General features: G+C 35.7%; 1 protein-coding gene across 5 annotated transcripts in view; it reads left to right on the top strand.

Moving 5' to 3' along the window:
- The window catches only part of RBMS3 (RNA binding motif single stranded interacting protein 3), a gene marked incomplete at its 3' end in the record, with an annotated part of 718,132 nt that overhangs the window by 655,638 nt on the left and 42,052 nt on the right, over window positions 1–20,442 (top strand). For 4 of the 5 annotated variants that reach the window (XM_080714872.1, XM_080714869.1, XM_080714871.1 and 1 more), the window contains 2 exons: window positions 7,729–7,839; window positions 15,555–15,602. In XM_080714872.1, coding sequence (XP_080570998.1) covers window positions 7,729–7,839; window positions 15,555–15,602 — 159 coding nt within the window. The remainder of the gene's footprint in view (window positions 1–7,728; window positions 7,840–15,554; window positions 15,603–20,442) is intronic. The other variant, XM_080714870.1, reaches the window with a different exon arrangement.

The following is a 20,442-nucleotide window of genomic DNA, read 5'->3' as shown; positions in this document are numbered from 1 at the left end:
TACAGGCATGCACCAACCTTTCTGGCTCTGGAATATTTCTATGAATGTTCTTAATTCCACAGGACCAGCAAATATTTTCTTAAGTCAAAATATAAAAAGGGAAAACTGTATAGTAGCCCACCTGCATAATGAAAGTCTTTTTGTTTAATAGGATCTGCTTTTATAACCAGATACTAGAGTTTAATGATATAAGAACAAAGTGTTCTTTTGTACAATTAGCTAACAAACCACTTAACTGTTGGGCTCCAAATTCTCAAATTTTCAGCTCACCCTCAATAATGAAATATATTTAAAAGCTGCTTTACTCTACTAGGGTTCTAAATAAAACCGTTTGGAAACCCTAAAAATTACTAGTAAACATGTTTCTTTAGTTGCAGGCACAAAAGTGTAAAGGTTTTTTAAAAAGCATTGTTGGAAATCTAATTATCTATGTACCTGCTTTGTTAAAAAAATAAAAAACACTTCAATGTGACATATTTACTTTATATTCCCTTTCAAAATTGACACTATTATATCAGAAGGTACTTAACCAATAATTGAAACCATTGTTCACACCTGAATAGTCATGGCATATAATTAGGATTCTTTGAAGGGGTCTCCATGGATAAAACTGATTTGGTTTTAGTGTCTTTTAATATTACATTAAAAAACCCACACTTCCAGTAAATGGTAACTGAATTAAAAAAAACAACCTGAATAGTATTTAAGAGTAGAAGAAAAAATTTTATAGCTAATAGACATTCATTAAGCAAACTTTGTGCATGACTCTAACATATACCACTTAGAAATGGACAATATCTTACCTTTAAACATTACTCCCCTGACTTGTAGGTATACTTCATGTAGCAGTACAAATACTCTGCCAATACAACCTAATCTTGCCCAGGCTTAGGAAAGAGAAACTTGGCTCTACTAAAACAAGTAACAATATAAATTTGATCTCAAATTTATCATATAGCCATTAAAAGTCATATAATTGCCTTGTATCCTTTTTCTTAATTAACAGTGGAATTCAGGCGGTTGAGTTAAATGCCAGGCTTTTAAGAATGGCTCCTATCATAAATTTGATCTCGGTATAGAATCTAGACTTTGCTGTTACTTGAAGGGAGCAGACAATAGATGACTACTTTTTGTAATTTTCTAATTAATTCAGTTTCAAATTATTCTCATTTTGTGTAAGTGGGCCTTATGAATATATAAGTGTATTACCAGGGTTTCTGAGTCCCAGCACCATTGATGTTTTTAGCTGGATAATTCTTTATCAGGACATCTCTTGTGTTTGGTATAGGATGTTTAGCAATAGATTCTACTCCTTAAGTGCCAATAACGCTCCATCCCCAGTGACGAAAAGCTAAGATGTTTCCAGACATTGCAAAATCATTATGGGTGAGACTACCAATATACACATATACCCAAATGCTTTTTATGTTAATAACTTGCATAGATATGGCATTGGCAAAACTTTTACATCACCTGACTTACAGATCTCATCTTGAAGACTACAGCAATCAGAGCCAGGATAAAAACACAAAGATGTGAGTTGAATCATGATTTTAAAATGAAATTACCTCTGCGTGAAACCAAGTTTTCTCAAAAAAATTTAAAATGCCCATTTTGACTAGTAAAAACAAAATAACATTTCTAAGTATATATGCACATTATATTTACTAACATGTATTAATTATACCTGTTAATGAGGTCCAGTTTGCTATTTCAACATAGCCATGCAGAGTGCATTAACCATATCCAGCCTTCTATTTCTCTACCTTTCTCACCCACCCTTTCAAAACTCTCATCACTGTTCTATATTCAGATCAACTATTTTTAGTTTCCATATAAGAGACACAACATATGGTATTTGCCTTTCTGAATTTGGCTTATTTTGCTTCTTATAATGTCCTCCTCTTCTATCTAATTTCTTGCAAATGAGAGGGTTTCATTTTTCTTTATGGCCCAATAATATTCCTTGGTGCATATATGCCACATTTTCTTATTTTGTCTACTATTAGACTGTTAAGTTGCTTTCATATCTAAACCGTTGTGAGTAGAGCCTCAATGAACACGGGCATGGAGGCCCCTCTTTGGTACACTGACTTCATTTCTTTTAGGTTTATATTCAAAGTGGAATAGCTTGATTACATGGTACGTCTATATTTAGATTTGTGAGGAACTTCCACAAGATATCATCTTGGAATTCTGGCATCAAAATACTAATTATAATAACGATAACAATGATAGCAATAAATACAAGAATGTGGTGTGGGGATGAAGGTTTTTTGATGCACAGGTTGGAATGAAAATTAGTAAAACCATTATGGAGAGCAGTATGGAGGTTTTCCAAAAAAATGAAGTACTTTTCAATTTGGAGTTTTCTTCTCTTATCATTATTCTAGTAACTATTTATGAAGCATCTATCATGCATCTCACTCTGTAGATATCACTATTGACATTTAATCTCCTAATTATTTATTTTTGCCAGCAAAGCAGACATGATGTTAACCCTCAATATAAACCCAATACGCTAATAAATGTTAGACATTAACTTAGCTGAATAAGGAGTGCCGCTGATGTATAAAATTAATTGCCAGAGAAACTTTTGAATATATCTTGCAGGCAGTTCTTGTTTATAAAGTTTGCATATAAAAGTTGTGTAAACATTTTTTTTTCTTTCTTAAAAAGCATACTATTGAAAGAAGCAAGTAGAGGATAATAAAAGAGAAGAAGGAATTAAGTACTGAACTTGATTTCTTTTTTTGTGTGTGTGTGTGGTACTTGGGATTGATATCAGAGGTAGCCTACCTCTGAGCTACACCCTTAGCCCTTTTTATTTATTTATTTTTGTTGTTTTGAAATGAGATATCTCTAAGTTTCTGAGAGTCTCACTGCTTGCTGAGGCTGTCTTTGAACCTGCCATCCTCCTGTCTCAGCCTCCCAAGTACTGGGATTACAGGTGTGCACCACCACGCCTGGCTCTGAACTCAATTTCAAGGGGGCTGTGTGGCCTCCAGCTTGCAGTGGTGCTTTATCTCTGTCCCATATATCCAACAGTTATCAGAAAGCCCTTCAAAATGCTTCTAAAAGAAGATTGTTTTTAAATTTGAGGGACATTTCTTTTTCCTTATTTTCTTCTCTTCCTCAGCAACACTTCTTAAACCCTGCCTTCTACCCACTGTCAGAAAACCCATGTTTGTATACTCTTGAAGAGAGAGAAGCAGCCCAGGTTTCCCTTGACTTGTGTAGTCTCACGTTTCAGTTGAGGAACTGCTGAACTTTCATAGGCTTCAAATTTATTTTACATATTGGTAGAAGGTGAATAGCACAGATGCTTCCCTGGCCTTAGGTCAGCTGTGGTAATTCACACATCTTTGGAAACTTTACCCAAATTTCTGTTGAAATTGTTTATTTCAGAATCAGGGTAACCAGATCCACTCTTCGTCTATTGAGTGGGAGCAGCTTTGTTTTGCCGAAGCGGTGGCCAAGATGGACCAGACGTCCCCATCAGCTGTTTGGTCATTGTGCTTCTGAGTGGAGTTAGAGCATGCTACAGTATTTTTCTTTGCAGCTTCAACGCTGAGCAAACCCAGACATCCGGCGATGCTAAAATGAAAAATCTGTTTCCTCTTGCTTTGCCATTTGCCAAGTGAACTTTGTCAGACAGCACATTCTATACATTTCAAGTAAACTAAATTACCCCTAATGTGTTGGCAACATCTGTCACGAAACACTCTTCAGTCTATGGCTTAAATGCACTGAATAGGAATGGATTTGACAGTGTATTTAATGAGGCACAATCATGATGGTTGAGAGCACTGGTTTTGCCTTAACAACCATATGGTGTCTCTTCCTCTACCCTCTTTCTCCTCCTCCTCCTCCTCCTCTTCCTCCTCCTCCTCCTCCTCCTCCTCCTCTTCCTCCTCCTCCTCCTCTTCCTCTTCCTCCTCCTCCTCCTCCTCCTCCTCCTTCTCCTCCTCCTCCTCCTCTTCTTCCTCCTTCTCCTTCTTCTCTTCTTTTCTTTGGCTTTTGGTATTGCACAATACAAAAGAAATTCTGTTTTCTTTGATAAGCAAAGTGGCCGACAGACACCATTCTCCATGGTAGATAAACAACACTGAAACTCTCTGATAGAGTATCATCAAGAAAATTCATTTCTCTAAGGTGTTCCTGTCAATTACTTTCAGCTAATTCACTAATTATCAACTTCTCCTATTCCCTTGAGATGAAAGAATTTAGGTTGTTAATAATTTGTGGGAATTCTTTGTCCATGGAACATTTGCATTCAAAAGGAGCAAGAATGCATATTCTAATATATCCTTCCCCAGGGATCCTTATATTATTGTTCATTTATTTACAATAACCAATCAGTTTAAGGAAGCAATGGTTCTTTTACATTAATTTCTACTCTGTGCCTAATGCTACTGTTGACAATTCTAATTTATGACAAGTCCCTTCTTCCTCATCCCTTTGATTGTCAGATTTCTGGTTTATACACACAAGGCACAAGCTGGCATCTGTAATCAAATGAGTCCGCATACAAGGCATTCCCTAAAAGATTTTCTAAGAGACCAGACAATTCTCCCTGAATTCATTCACTCTTTCTATTCTTATCATGTATGAGTTTTGATTGATCACTCCTGTGTCTCACCTACCTTATTATATAGTGGTTCCCAAAGACAAAATTCTAGCTTACACACCCTTGGGGAACCAGCAGCCACCAGGCCACCAAGAAGAAAGCATCCCCGAACACAATTTGGTCTTTACCTCCAACTTCCTGTGGCTAGAGCAGGCTGATTTGAATTGCGGGTTTTCCATAATTGCAAAAGTTCAGTTCAGTGTTGGGATGTTTAGGGGCAAATATTCTAGGAAGGAAGCTGAGTCTCAAGTTCAAGAAGAGAACTGGATTCGTGTACCTGTTAAGAATGGAAATGTCATCCATCCAATGAAAGTGCCACTGTAGGGTAAATAAAATGAGTCAGGGCTTCCATCATAATTATGAGGTTATTCTTTAGCCTGGGTGATTATTCTTTTCCCTGGGTGGTTCAAGAAGAACTCCATTTCTTCTTAAAGTGTTTACTTCTTGTCTGATACAACAAATAGCTGAAATAAATGCCAGTTAGTATTTTTTAAAGAAAAAATAAAATTGCTGCTGCTAAAAGAAACTCAGTGGGAAGAAAATATAATCTTCCTGAATTATAATTAGATAAAAGAAAATCGCTTTACTTATTATGTCTCTCATTTAAGAGGAACCCAGCCAGGTATGGTGATACATGCCTCTTATCTAAAGACTCAGGAGGCTAAGACAGGAGGATCACAGGTTCAAGGACAACCTCAGAAACTTAGTGGGACCTTGTTTCAAAAAAAAACAAAAAAACATAAAATAGGGCTTGGGGTATATCTCTGGGGCAGAATACCCCTGGGTTCAATCCACATTATAATATATATATATATATATATATATATATATATATATATATATATATATATATATATATATATGGAGAGAGAGAGAGAGAGAATATATGTATATATCTTTAATGATTCACAAAATTATCAAGAAATTCAAATTATGCATGAAATAACAACAAATAAGCAACTATATTTATCTGCAAACCACAGACCCCAAAACAACATATATGCTTTCTGATTAATTTCAGCCCAGAAGTCCAAATGTGTCCTTGTGAACAAAACGGGCTCTCTATATCAAGTATTTCCAAATATTTAGCTCGATTTTTATTCTCCCTCAGAATGAATGAGGAAAACCCCAGGGGAAGGATGAGGGATATCTGGATCTTTTAGCAGAGGTAGTGGGAAAGCTGGATTGGATAATTCCATAAAGAATTGATCATTCTGAGCAAAAATATTTTAGGAAACATTTACTTACGGGTAATTAATTTGGATGCTAAGACCTTACCATCTGCATGTATCTGTCCTAGTTGCTTCTGTTCAATATATTCACATGCATGAAGGGGGAAAATAACATGGTAATTCAAATAATGTTTAAGAAAAATAAGGTATTCAAACATATCATCATTTTATTTTATCTGAGTATTTAAATGAGTTATATTAAGAACTCCCATCTTTATTATACTTTTTACAATAAAGGATTATAATTAAGCTGTGCATGATGGCACTCACCTGTAATCTGAATATAGGAGAGGTTGAGACAGGAGGATCTTAGGATGGAGGCCAGCCTTAACAACTTAATGAGATCCTCAGAAACTTCACAAGACTGTTTCAACATAAAAAGTAAAGTTAAACCCAGAGGTAAAACATTCCTGGGTTCAATTCCAGTGAATAATTTATTATTATTATTATTATTATTATTATTATTATTATTATTATTATTTCAGGGATTCTATCTAACCCTTTCTTTTTAATTTTGTTTTAAAAGTATGCATCCTCCAAGATAGTTAAGAGAGAATAGAAGGTAGAGAAAGAGGAATGGAAAGATGTCATTGTCTGGTTCCCATTTTCACTAATTTCTCATTGTATATCCATGGAAGGATTTTAAAATGTCTATTCCCCAAAGTTATGAGAAATCAAAACACATATTCTGGTAGTATATCTTTTTCAATATCTTGTGAAAATTTGACATTTTTCCCTTTTAAAATTTTAATTTATGGAAGAACATAAATATTTGACCACCCTTTAACAGAGTTCAATAATATGATGATATGTAACAAAGCATACATAGAAAATAGGTCAGAAGATTAGGAGGAAGAAGCATGAGAAACAGTAACTTTGGTTTTAGATCATTAATGTTAGATTTTAATATGTCACTCAAAGAAATCCAGTCAAGAAACCTATCCAGGATTGTCTTACCCACCCAGTGACAAATTATATTGGTGTGATCAAGAATTATATAGCGGCTTGCAGCGGCACGTATAGTTAACCCCATCTACAAGGTGGCCAAAGCAAGAGGATTGAAAGTTCGAGGCCAGCCTAGGAAACATATTGAGACCTTGCCTCAAAATGATAATTGCAAAGGTCTGTCGATTGTAGCTCAGGGGAAGGTGTTCCTGGGTTCAACTTTGGTACCAAAAAAAGTGTGTGTGTGTGTGTGTGTGTGTGTGTGTGTGTGTGCATGCCCACATGTGTGTATCATGAATAAGTGGAATATTTCAAAAGTTTTATTCAATACAAAGGCATTAGAGCATTTCCATTGATGTTATCATTTTCACTTAGAAAAGTTTATATTTAGAACATTGAGAGAGAGGAAATGTGCAGTTTCTTTGACTATATCAAATGTTGACAGTGTAAATGATAGATATTTTAGATAGATCACATAAAAATCACACCAGAGAAGCTGCTAATGGCATATATCTAGACAAGCTCAAGGTGATATGGATAGGCATAAAATCATATAAGGCTGAATTCACCTTTTACAGTAAAAACACATTTGATGTTAATAGAAAAGTGTAAGCTGGGCATGGTGGTGCATGCTTGTAATCCCAGAATTTGGGAGGCAGAGACAAGAGGCTCACGCAGGTTTGAAGCCAGTCTTAGCTACTTAGTGAGGGCCTCTGCAACTTAGTGAGACCCTGTTTCCAAATAAAATATAAATATATATCTGGGAGTGTAGCTTGGAGGTACAAGGTCCCTGGGTTCCATCCCCGGTACCACACACACGCACATACCAATGAAAAACCTAGTTTGTGCTCTGTGTATTTAAACAGGGAGTGCTTTTCCTTGTGGAATGTGCTTTGTGATGGACATTGTTTGTGCCCGTAGGGTGCTGTGATCACTCCAACAATGGACCATCCCATATCAATGCAGCCAACCAGCATGATGGGTCCCCTCACACAGCAGATGAATCACCTTTCGCTGGGCACAACAGGAACGGTGAGTTGAACCACTCCTTGGCTCTCCTAAGATGTGCTACTATCTGTGTGTCATCATAGGCATGAACATTGAATCTGGTTTTTTTACCCACATCTAACACACCTTTCAGGTTCCAGTCTGACTGCGCTGTGTCCCACAGCCATGTTCAGTGCCAGGGCGCATGAATTCACGTTGACAAAGGTTCTACTGTATAGCAGATAAATGCCAGTTGCTGCCCATTGTTATCACCCAGTTTACAAGGTGTAATGTCTGGTTTTGGAAAGTTTGCCTTTTGCCTGCATCTGCAAACTTAGACCCTGGGACTATGGTACTTGGGCCTGGTCTTCTTTTCCTTATTCCTTAAAATTTCAACCAATAAATTATCCCCAGGTTCTTCACAAGTAAGGAGGCAGCTCTGACTATGACTGATACAAAGGACTATTACATTTTTTTATGAATTTTCATTATCAATGTTGAAAGTAATAAAAATTGAGGATGTGTCATGATTGGGTTCTTAAAATCTTTCCTTTTGGTATACTGACATAAATGATATTGAAAACTCAGAAGATAATTTAATGTCTTTGATTTTTCCTTGCATGTTGCATATTTTTGACTAGTCATGTTTGTCCTTGGAGAACAAAAGTGTACTGAAAAAAAGTGTCTATCATAGCCTTGAGTCTATATCAGCAAGACATTTTAAATCATGGGCAGAACTTTATGTCATTTTGTAAAGAAGGCAAACATCTAATACAACCCAGAATACTAGAACTTTGTTCTTGTAGAGAACAATGCAAAAGATGCCATCTATCACAAATTGTTTTCATTAACATGAATGCAGATAATTTTATAATTTATAAAGATGTGGAAAGAAAAAATACATTTTCTTTTGATGGAGACAGCTGAAATGTTGTAGAAATAGCACTAGATTTGGAGTTAGAAATCCTAGGTCTAAATCTTGATTTGAGACCTCTTGTTTCTAGCTGTCATTGGGAAAATAATATCTTTTGGTCTCATTTTCCTTGTCTATATTGTTGAAATATTGAACATGATATATAGGCCCCTTCAACTAAACAGTTTTATATTTTTAAGCCTATATGTATCTTGAACACTACTTCTGGCTCCTCACAAAGGGGCTGTTTCACCAAAAAGTATCTATGTATACTATGCAAGTTCGCAATATATAGAAAACTTTACCTTGCAGCAATGAATCCCATGTCAGTGTCAAATAGATATTGCTGACTCATATATACTTTATGGAATATAATAAGTTTCTGAAATGTTCATGGAGTCCTGGGTAATAAGCCCTAAATAAGAAGAAAATTCATACTCCTTCATGGAAAGAGTTGTTTCAGTAAAAATAATCAGTTTTATTTTTATTAATATGAACGAAGCACCTATCTGTAAGGCCCCAGTTGCTAAACCTACAAAAACTAATTGATGAGAACTGGGTGTGTTGGCCTAGCCCTGGAAAATCAGGACTTAGGAGCCTGAGACAGAAAGTTTACAGGTTCAAAGCCAGCCTCAGCAATGTAACGAGACTCTCAGGAATTTAGAGAGACCCTGTTTCTGAAAAAAAAAAAAAAAAAGATAACACTGAGGGTGTAACTCAGAGGTAAAAATGGCCCTGGTTTCAATCCCCAGCACCATCCACAGAAAAAAAGTATTTAATGATAGTTTATCTTCTGAATGTTGAGCTGGATTAAATGTGTTCTTAGGTTTCTGACCAAGATTTTTAGAACTCGTATCTCAAACTACATTTAACTAAATGTTATAGTGTAGATAATTTTCACCAGGGGGATAGGATCTTAAGATAATATTTGTATTGCCTTTAGTAATATGTAAGGGTTATTTGTGGTCACTTTGTACATTACTCATATAGCAGATCTGAAGTATAGCATTGCTATCTTTTTTCATACTAGGAATTAACTCAGGGGCTTGTGCTCTACTGCTGACTTATATCCCCAGCCCTTCCAAGTGTATTGGGAAGCCTAAAATTTATCATGTTCCCATTAGAGACTTTTTTCCATATCAGCCTTCCTTTACCTCAATGATTATAAATTGTGAATGATTGAAAAAATTCTCCTTTTACTGTACTGAGTGATAAACTGGAGTCTGATAAAAATAAAGGGAATGACAATGCATAACATAGAAACACTTTCTATGTCTTAACTGTTTGAATTAAAATGAAAGTCACCTTACTTGCTAAAGTTTAAGTTTGTGATCTAGTAAAAACTACAAGAACCAAGGTGACTATATGGTTGTAATCCCTTACGAGGTCAAATAAGAAGCTAAAGATATATAATTGACTAGGAACTCTAATGATTATTGAGTCAATAAGAAATACATGATTGTTTATTTGAGCATTTTTCAACAAAAACACAAGTTCTACTCAGCTGGTAACAGCTAATAATAATAATTCAATAATGACATATAGGTGTCACTTTCTTAGTAAAAGTTTTATCATGAGGTTTTTAGAACAAAATTTTATCTAGTTTTTTGCCTGTTTTCAATTATTTTCTCCCTTCACATTTGAAACTTAGTAAACGTTAGATACATTAAATGCCTCAAATAACCAAACATTTTACAAAAGTTTAATATAATATGGTACTGATAAAGCAGAGAGAAGACAGTGTTAATTTGTTGATTCATTCAACAAACTATAGTTGAGAATGTTTAATGTCCAGAATAGTTGTATTTTGTAAACTGCCTCTCTAATACTTTGATATGCCATCACAGATTAATTTTACCTAAATTTTTATTGGCATTTAGAGTAGCTATAATGCAGTTGAAGTTGATTTTTTAAATAGAATTTTTACACCCAGTTGCATCTTTCCAACATCTCCACTGAAGGGTAAGTGGCCTGGCATCATCGAAAACCCAGCAGGCTTTGAAATCAGACTTGAATTCAAAGCCTGGGTCTACTCAGGATAAATTAGCTATGCATGGTTAGTCAGGTTATTTAATCTCTAAAATTCTGCTTCATATTTTACAAAATTGGAATTATGATATTTACATCCCAGTGATATTGTGAGTGTTGAATGAAATGATATGTACACATATCTAATCCAGTGTCTGACACCCAGCAGGTACTTATTAATTGACCTTTCCTTACTCCTCTACCTCCAGTGGAGTATAACTAGTAAGAGTCTAATCCAGTTCACTAGAAGAGTTGGCATATCTCTGCTGGAGTGCTAGGCAAACAATAAGTATAAGTGGGGCCTTGGGCAGCCTGTTATGTGGGTACCTTCTCTAGAGAGGGCAGCCGCTGCTCAATTCAGGGCAGCGACTGCCATATGGGTGTATGGACCCACTGTGGTTACACCTGGTTTTTTAAGATAAGTTGAGTATTTGGATTTTGATGGGAAACTTTCTTATATTTGAATAGTGGACTTTGTCCCCAAAGCTTCCAGTTTGTAACCATTGCCCAAGTTTTCCTGATTCTCCAGGAAACACTCAAGCTATCCCTTCTTCTTTTCTTGCCTAGGGTGCTAAAACAGGGTTTCATCTTTAACTTACTTCATAGGCCGCATGACTTCCTTAAGCAATCTCATCCACTTTCATGGTTTTACACCCTGCCTTCCATGCGAAAGACTCCTTAATCTGAGTCTTCAATGCTAACCTCATCGCAAAATATTAGACTCATTTATCCAACGACTTCCTAACTGTATCCACCTTAAGTTTACCTCCAACCACTCATAGTCAGCATGGCCCCAACTAATCTGAACTTCCCCTAGCTTCCTTCCAAAGGAACCCTTTGTGTTCCTGCCCCCCTGTTGTCTTTCAAGATAATACCATGACCATTTGCCTAGTAACCAAACCATACACTAGGACTCTTTCCTTCTCTCTCACCACCAAACACAATTAGCCTTTTAAGTCCCAACAACTGTGTCTCAGAGACACAGATTGTGCCAAACACATCGGCTCTTCCACATGTGCAGAGTCTCTGCCCTGGGCCTCATTTGATTCATTACAATAGTCTCCTAACTGCACTTTCTGCTTCTAGTTTGTATTTCCTCCAGCTTATTCTCCACCATGTTGACATGGCCAGGTAATCTAAAACTGTGCGACAGTGTCTCTCTCCTGCCTGGAACTCTTCAGAGACTTTAAGACATCTGAGCTCACAGACATTCTACAACATGAGGTGGGAGCAGCAAAGGGTGAGACTGAGAAAGGAACTTTAGCTCCAGGGACGACAGATGGGCTCCCGGGGCCCAACACAGTAAAATAAAATTCAGAGTAGATGGAGCTCGGGACTGACACTGGCAAGAGGTGGGGCCAGTTTAGAATTCTTTTTTTTTTAAGAAAAATGTTGGAGGAATTGTACTGAGCCAAAGCCTCTTATTCATCTTCATATAATCAGATATATATTTCATCGCATATAACCCCCAAATTTGAAATGGATTCCATGTCATTTGATTAAATTAACTTCTCTCTATGATTTGCCTCCTCAAATATTTACTGTTCAATTCTCTGTAGATATTTTTTAAGCACGACAAAATCCCTAGGTAGGCCTTAAAAGAAATGAACTTAACACAAACCATGTAACTGTTTTACTCCACGGCTGCTCTGCTGACCTTGAAAATGTTTTTTTTTCTAGTTTTTTCTGCTGTTGTTTATTTATTTGTTTGTGTATTTTGTCACAGGTTTTTTTTTTTAAAGCAACCAAAGCCCCGTTATCCATAATTTCTTATCACTTTATTGTAAGCCTTAACAGAAGCCACCTGGGTCTTTATGGTGTGATGAGAACCTCTGAACTGCATGACAATCTTGTTTTACATGTTTCTTATCTCTTTTTCATTTGTTCTGTTGCTGGTCACCAGTGGCTTACAATGTCACCAGAATTGATTGAAAGAAATAAAAAGATTTTGTTCTGAGGCTCCTTATCTGCAGCCCAGTTTTTGTTCTCCAAGCCACTAGTGATTTGTGACATCATTGGATTCCCATAGTGTAAATAGCTCTATCCACTCACGGAAAATAATCTTGTAATTTCACTTGATTGTTTTACCAGAGTTCTCTAGTGATTTTCAGTCATCTCATTCTTTATTGCTTTAAAATTATGATGATAACAGGTGGAAATCTATGTTATTAACTTTGCTTAGAGATTGTCCTTTTAGTCCATGATTAGATATGAATATAAGTAATAAGGTGAAGAATCATAAGAGGCAACACAGGATATTAGAGAGACTCCTGAAGCAGTAAACACTATCACAAATGAGAATGAGTACATTCCCTGAAGTGGTTTTTCAGGAAAAACTGTCAACAAATTACAAAACGTCAAATACAAGAAAGAAAACATGGATAAAAAAGGGAACTGTTACTTTTGAAATTTGTTTAGTTTTATTTTCATAAAAGACCTTTGAAGGGTAGTCTTATAATACGAATACCAAATAAGTAGACATTAAGCAAAAGTGTAGTGTATGTTTGCAAATGTTAACATTTTGCTGTTTAAAAATGGACTGTGAGTTCAAATAAATTAAAAGCACAGTAGAAAAGTTCTAATACATAAAATGCCGAAGAATATGAACAGATAGTTGACAAAGAAGTAAATAGAATGGTTAAAAATATATGAAAATATCGGCATCAAAGACACAGAAACTATAATTCCAGTGAACACCTGTATATGTGCACAGACTACAGAAACACACAGAGCCAATCAAATAAATTTTAACAGTATGCACATTCCTGATGAAGGTCTAGGAAAATAAGTATTTTCAAACACTGATGGTGTATGATGATAGTAACCTAAATGTGTGTAAGTAGCAAAAATAATAAAATGGGCAGTTAAAACACTTCATAATATTTATATTGGCTGACCAGATATTTGTAGGCTTGAGAAGCCAGTCTATAGAAGTAAGGTAAAATAACTGAAAAATCTTTTGCCTTAAAAATGTTTGCTAAGTATTCCTTGTAATGTCTAATAAATAATACCAAATAAACAGATTATAAAGCATCTGTAAACTCGAATGTAATGCAGGATGAAATTATAAGACTTTAACTAGGAAAAGAGATATGTAGCATGTTAAATAAAAAAAATTTGGATGTAAACTTGCATGTAAAAAGTAATATCAACTGAAAAATACTGATACAATAATGATATCAAGAAACACAAAACAAATGTTATTTTGAATTAGGGTTAATTTGTATTTTATTCATTTGCTCTACATTTTCCAACTACTCAACAATGAATATCATTTGCTTTTATTATTGACTTTTAAATGTTATTAAATATAATTTTGAGAAATTATCAATGACATAATTCAAAAATTATCTTTTTGTTTGTTTTGGAGTGTAATGTGTGATTGCTGTTGTTTTAAAAGGTAATTGGGAATTACTACCACTATTAACAAGACATTTGGAAACACTTGAAAAATTATTCTACCTCTTCTAAATGTGTGGGTCATAATTAATTCATTAGTCTGCATACCTATTTTGAGAAACAAAATAACTTATAACTATGATTTATTTGCATTTGAATGTTCTGATCAGGATTTGTTTTTGTTGGTCAAAGTGCTTTGCAGTGTTCAAGTTGTATTCTGTCTCCACATTTACCATTTACTCCTGAAAATGGTTAACATTATACTTCCTTTTATGGAAAGGAGATGAAAGTGAGAAATTTGTGATAGTCCCAAAGTTATTAAGTTGGTGGAAAAACAATGGGAGTTTAACTTTTAAAATGGAATACATATCATATGGATAAAATAAGGGTTCACACCAGAGCATCTATTTAACCATGTTTTGGCTATTCATATGATCTCTTTCATAATTTATCCCCCTCCCCAAAGTAACATTGGGACAGGATTAAAATGTTCCTTTTTTTAGAAGAGGAGCTAAGACCACAGGCTATGTCCCAGTTTCTTTCTGAAGATCTCTGGCTAAAGGAATTGTATGGGTCCAAAGTTTCTGTCATCTTTAAGACAAACAAAAAAGATGTATTGATGTATTGGTTCCCCCATGACCCCCGATTTTTCAACACCTACTACATAATTGAATAAAGCTCTCTCTAGAATTTGCCAACTCCAATGGTAGAACGCTGAAGAAAGAATGCCGTCCTGTTCCATAGGTCTGTGCATCTTTGTTCCCACAATTGCAGCACAGATAGATCCTCCACCTGGAGCAGGAAGCAGCGCCCCCTGCTAGGCCTCATCAGAGCTAAGTGGCCACTAGTAAAACATGGTTTTCCAAATGCATTAGCCTCTGGCTGGGGTGTAACTCAATGCCTTGCAGTGGGACACCCTGGTTTCCATCCCCAGTACCAAAAAGAAATGACAGATTTTTTTTTAAACGATCTCCCCATAGACAATGAAAATATACAAATTTTTCATTTATCTCCTTTAACTTTTAGTTCTTTCTGTTCTCCAGGACTTTTCTTCATATCATGCTTTGGGTCCTCTCCAGATAAGCTGCCTTATAAAAACTCTTGTGTCAGCCAGGGAGGGTAAAAATTTCACATTCATTTCCCAAGGGAGAGACCACACAGACCGAGGAAGATTACAATGTCTGGGACAAACTCTACTGTCCCATCAGGTCATGCTGTCCTTGCCACATGTACAGTAGTGGTAACGGGGACCGAGGTATCGACTGCAAAGTAGAGTCAAAATTCTCTGACTGCATGGAGGTGGGGGGATAGGTGACCCCATTATACTCAATGGACCTTTCCAAAGTTTTAAAGCTAAGATTCTATTTTTATTTTCTTTTGTACTTCATTGCATTCTTTCTCATGCTCTTTTCATTCAAAGATTCAATCCCAAGACAGGATTATGATACTCCACCAGCTGTTGTGTCAGGTAGGAAAATTCTAATTCCTTTCAGACTTGATTGGATGGGGGAGAGATGGAGGTTGCTTGGTTTTCCCCAAAAACTCTTTAAAGCAGTGATTCTCAATAGGGGTGGGTACGGGAGATTTGAATTTAAGTTCGGCAATGTGTATATACAGTTCTGAAAAAGTACATACAGTATCATGATCCAGCTTTATGCCTGGCGAATAAATACGTTGCCTTTGAAGTAAAAAGGAAGAGCTCAAAGCTACTTTATCTATCAAAGATACACAGAAGATAGAGCCTATGTTCTATGTATCAGTGATTTTGCAGCAAGAGTTAATGTCACCAGAATTTCTGAAAAGGGGGAGAAGGGTTTTATATTTAGCAAAAATGAAAAGGGCATACATTAATAAAAAGAGATTGAGAAGCACTGCTTTAGAGACCAGAATTCTTCTGAAATCAGGAATCATCCCATTTTGCTTGCTCAGCACCCAGCATGGAGTCTGACATATTGTAGGTACTCAATATAATTATTTGTTGAATGAATCAAAACTTCCAATTTGTTCCCCGAATTATTTTTCCGATATCAGAAGCGAAGCTACCAATTTTCCATTTCTACAACAAAATAACTGGCAGAGGTTGCTTTTAGACTACACTAAAACCTTGAGAATTTTAATTAGCCATATTTAAGTTTCATAAAATTTAGTGTACAGTTCATGGCAGGTCATATTCTATTGGTGTGAAAAGGTTAGTTTTTATTCTGTACTGCACTAATCTGGTACTTTCACCTTAATTCTGAATTTTGGTTTCCTGAAAAGAGAAAAAGGGGTACAGTCATTCACTTTGGTTGATTTTTTATTAAACGCTAAATGAAATACTGGCAATTTGAGGAGCCTTGTACTCTGTGATCCTTTGCCATATTAGATAGCAAGAACATTAAATCAAAACCACGAAGGACATTTAGCAAGAAACAAAGTGCAGAAACAGACTGGAAAAATACACGGGGCAGTTGAGTTTGGTGATTGGATAATAGATTTCAAGAACAGAGCATCCTGCTCTTGGCCACCCAGCTTGTTTCACTCAACATCTAAAGGGTAATCTTATTTCCATGTCTTATGGACTAGTTTAGTGATATTCATAGCTAAATATCCATCATGGAACTTTACATAATAATGTCCCCATTGAAGGAATAGTGAGTTTGCTCTCAACTAGGAAGTCACCTTGGTTTCTCTTTAAGATCTCTATAAATTACCATTAATTAAAATATCACATTTCAGCCAGGCATGATGGCTCACGCTTGCAATCCTAGCATTTGGGAGGCTGAGACAGGAGGATCACAGTTTGAGGACAGTCTCAGCTACTACTTAGTGAGACCCTTTGCAACTCAGTGAGATCCTGTTTCAAAATAAAAATAATAAAATATAGGGCTAGAGGATAGCTCAGGGGAAGAATGCCCTTGGGTTCCATCCCCAGTACTGCAAAAAATATCACATATCATTTCCCAAAGATTATTATCTTTCATACCTTAAAGTTCATTTTTCATTTAGGTTATGAGATACCTAAAAAGAGATTCTGATATGTATAGCTTCTATTTGTTTAAAATGTAGCCTCTCTGTTTCATAAAAGGCATCTACTCTTGATAATTTATCAGTATGGGCAATAATCAAAGACACACCCTGAAACTCTCCTTCAACTGATTCCTGATTTCACCTTCCAAAACAGAATGGGAAAAGAAGTCAAAACGCCAAAAATACTTGTTGGATATTCATCAAAGGGCATGATATATACATATCAACGAAAGCAAAGCCTTGGCTAAAAATCTAAGCTCAAAAATTTCTCTCTGATTCCATACAGACAGTAGCTCCTAAAAGATCTTGTGTAGAGAAACAACTTGATAGCGTAAGAAAATCTAGTCATTTTGCATGTGATTAAGGAAAAAATAAAAAACCTATTAAACAGTTATAAAGCTCAGATAAAAAAAATATTTATAGAAAATATATTTGCCACGTTCATAGCAGTGGAGTACAAAGGAAGGGACCAATATAGTGTTTAGATGAAAAATAACATTTGAGGAATGTTATAATTATTTCCCCTTAGAAGATATGATTGATGGTTTGCAGACATTTGGAGCTGTCTCTAAAGAGAAATAGACTTGTCTTTCTAAAGTGTTGCCGATGTAGGAGCCAATTACATTGATTTAATTTACTGGTGCTCGAGATATCATCATGGAGCAGGGCATGGTGGCAAACATTTGTAATCCCAGTACTTGGGGGTCCAAGACAGGAGGATTACAGGTTTACAGCTAGCCTTAGCCACTTAGTGAGGCCCTCTGCGACTTAGTGATACCCTGTTTCAAAATAAAGAATAAAAGATAGGGCTGGGAATGTAACTCACAAGTAGAATGCTTCTGAGTTTAATCCCTAGTGCCAAAAAAATTAAAAGATATCAGCATGATAATATAAAGAGACTTAATGCAAATTAATTTTATTCAATAACATTAAAACCATTTAGTGAACAAGTTCTGGGTACTAGATAACACACACAAGTACTGGAGATGCAAATACGAATAGAAAAAGTCACTGGTAAAAAAAAAATCATGGTGTATTTTAATGTTGGTGTTCATGATGGTTGATATACAAAGTAGAGAGGAACAATAATCTAGAAAACAGACTTGAAAATCTCGGAATAAAGTGAATTCTGAGCCGTATTTAGAAGCATGAACAGGAGTTTACCAACTGGTTAAGAGTGGGAAGGTATATTAGTCAAATAGTACAGAATATGAAAACTCTTAGAAATAGGAAGCAGTGTAGGAATGGTATATACAAACAAGTCATTTGATACTGTTGGGGCAAGATATTCCTCTAACATAAAATCAAAGCTAGGTCAGTATAAATCTGATTTAGGGCAAGGTCTCTTTCTTCTTTGAGTCATGTGTCCTCTTGATCCTAATAGTATTTACTGAAAGTATTCTATGTGGCAATCATTGCACTGAGTGCTAGAAATCCAACTTTCTTCTTACAAACTCAGGAAAGTAGATCTAAACAGATTGATACAACACCATGCCATAAATACTTCAGAACAAGCTAATACCATGAATGAGTCTGTAAACCCATAAATAAGATGCCTGCGTCCAGAGGCTATTGGCTGAAGAAACTTGAGAAAATAACTTCTCTGTAGCTTAGATCACTTATCTAGGAAAATAATAATATCCTTATAAGGTTCTAGTAAACATAGGTTAAGATATACAACCGGCTTAAAAATTTCCTCCAATAAAAGTACTCAAATGTGATCAGCCAAAAATATGCTAATTCTTATGTTTACCAGGTATTATAGCAGGACAGAGAAAGAGCAACTAACATATATGAGGATATATCAGAAAAAGAGTCCTGGTGGAAGAATTCTCCAAATATACACATGGGAATTAGTTAAAAAATGAATATATCTAATTGGAGAATCATAGGTCAAAGAAGAAGCAAGTCTGAAGGTTCCTGGGAACAGCATAGGGCAAATAGAGTAGGAAAACATGTAGATAAATGTGGAGAAGAAAAAAGGAACCCAAGAAGTAAATAAATTAGAGTGGCATCACCAGTCATGGTAGCTTGAACTGTAGAAAGGCATTAACAAGTTTTGAGTTGGGGGGCAATATGATTCCCCCTGGGGTTTTGGGGTAGAGAGTATACCTGAGAGAAGCAAAAATAGAAAAGAGGGAAATGAACTCAAGTATCCCAGAAGTAACCATGGTGGCATGGATTCAAGTCCATGAAATCACAATGGAAAGTTGGTGAGTTTGTGGCATATTCAAGAAGTAGAATACAAAGGAATTAGAAAACAAGCGGATATCAAGCTAGAAAGAAAAAGGGAAATTAGATGTCACTTAAGTTGCTAGGAACTCCATGGTCTCAGGTAATTGCCAGGGTCTGAATCACAGGAAGGAGGATGAGGTTCACATGGAGAAGTGCTGACTTCAGTGTTGACCGTGCTGAGTTTGAGATGTGTATGTTGCATGCAGGTGGAAATGTTTCACAGATGTTTAGATATGTTGTATCCTAACTCTGACAACATACCTATTTACAGGTGGATATTGGAGTTATCATCATGGAACTAGTCCATATCACCCAGAAAATGTGTGTAGATTCAAGAAAGGTAGACAGAACCTTGAAAATAAATAATAAACAGGAAAATAGAGCCTTACATAAAGATGGGAAAAGACAACAGACATAAAAGGCAAACATATGATGTTGTGTAAAAAGTCAAAAGCAAGAGAATACTTACTGGACAAGAGAGTACTGTCCAGTAACATGAGTCCAGAAAACTCTTTGGATTTTCTTAATTACTTATGATTTTTTTTTCTACTGGGGCTTGAATACAGGGCATTCTACCTCCAGGATATACCTCAAGCCTTTTTTCTTTATTTTGAAAAAGGATTTTGCTAGGTTGCTGAATTTTCACTATTTTTTGGAGACTGTCTTTGAACTTGTGATCCTCTTGTCTTAGCCTCCCAAGTGCTGAGATTATAGGCATGTATCATCACATCTAGCTCACTAAGAAATTTGATGGCACAATCGCAGTGGATGTCATTAAGGAAGTCAAAGGGGCAAGTATAGAAAACTCAAAAAATTTGGTTTTGAAGGAGTAGAGGTTATAAAAACAAATTGAGAATAGAAATGATTTCCTTTTTATAAAATAAGATGAGAAATATAGTCATAATAAAAAGAAGTTAGGAGACGGTTCTGAAGTTTAAAGGATGTAATCTATAAAAGAAATCGCTAATAGGACAAAGCCTTAAGGAAACCAGTCATCTCTTCTTACAGATGGACAGGAGGAAGGGCTAATGTATGTATATGTAAACCTATATGTAGAAATATAA

This window comes from Muscardinus avellanarius, assembly GCF_963383645.1.
Source record: "Muscardinus avellanarius genome assembly, chromosome: 18".
In the NCBI taxonomy this organism is placed as follows: domain Eukaryota; kingdom Metazoa; phylum Chordata; class Mammalia; order Rodentia; family Gliridae; genus Muscardinus; species Muscardinus avellanarius.
This window is presented reverse-complemented; position numbering and strand designations above follow the sequence as displayed.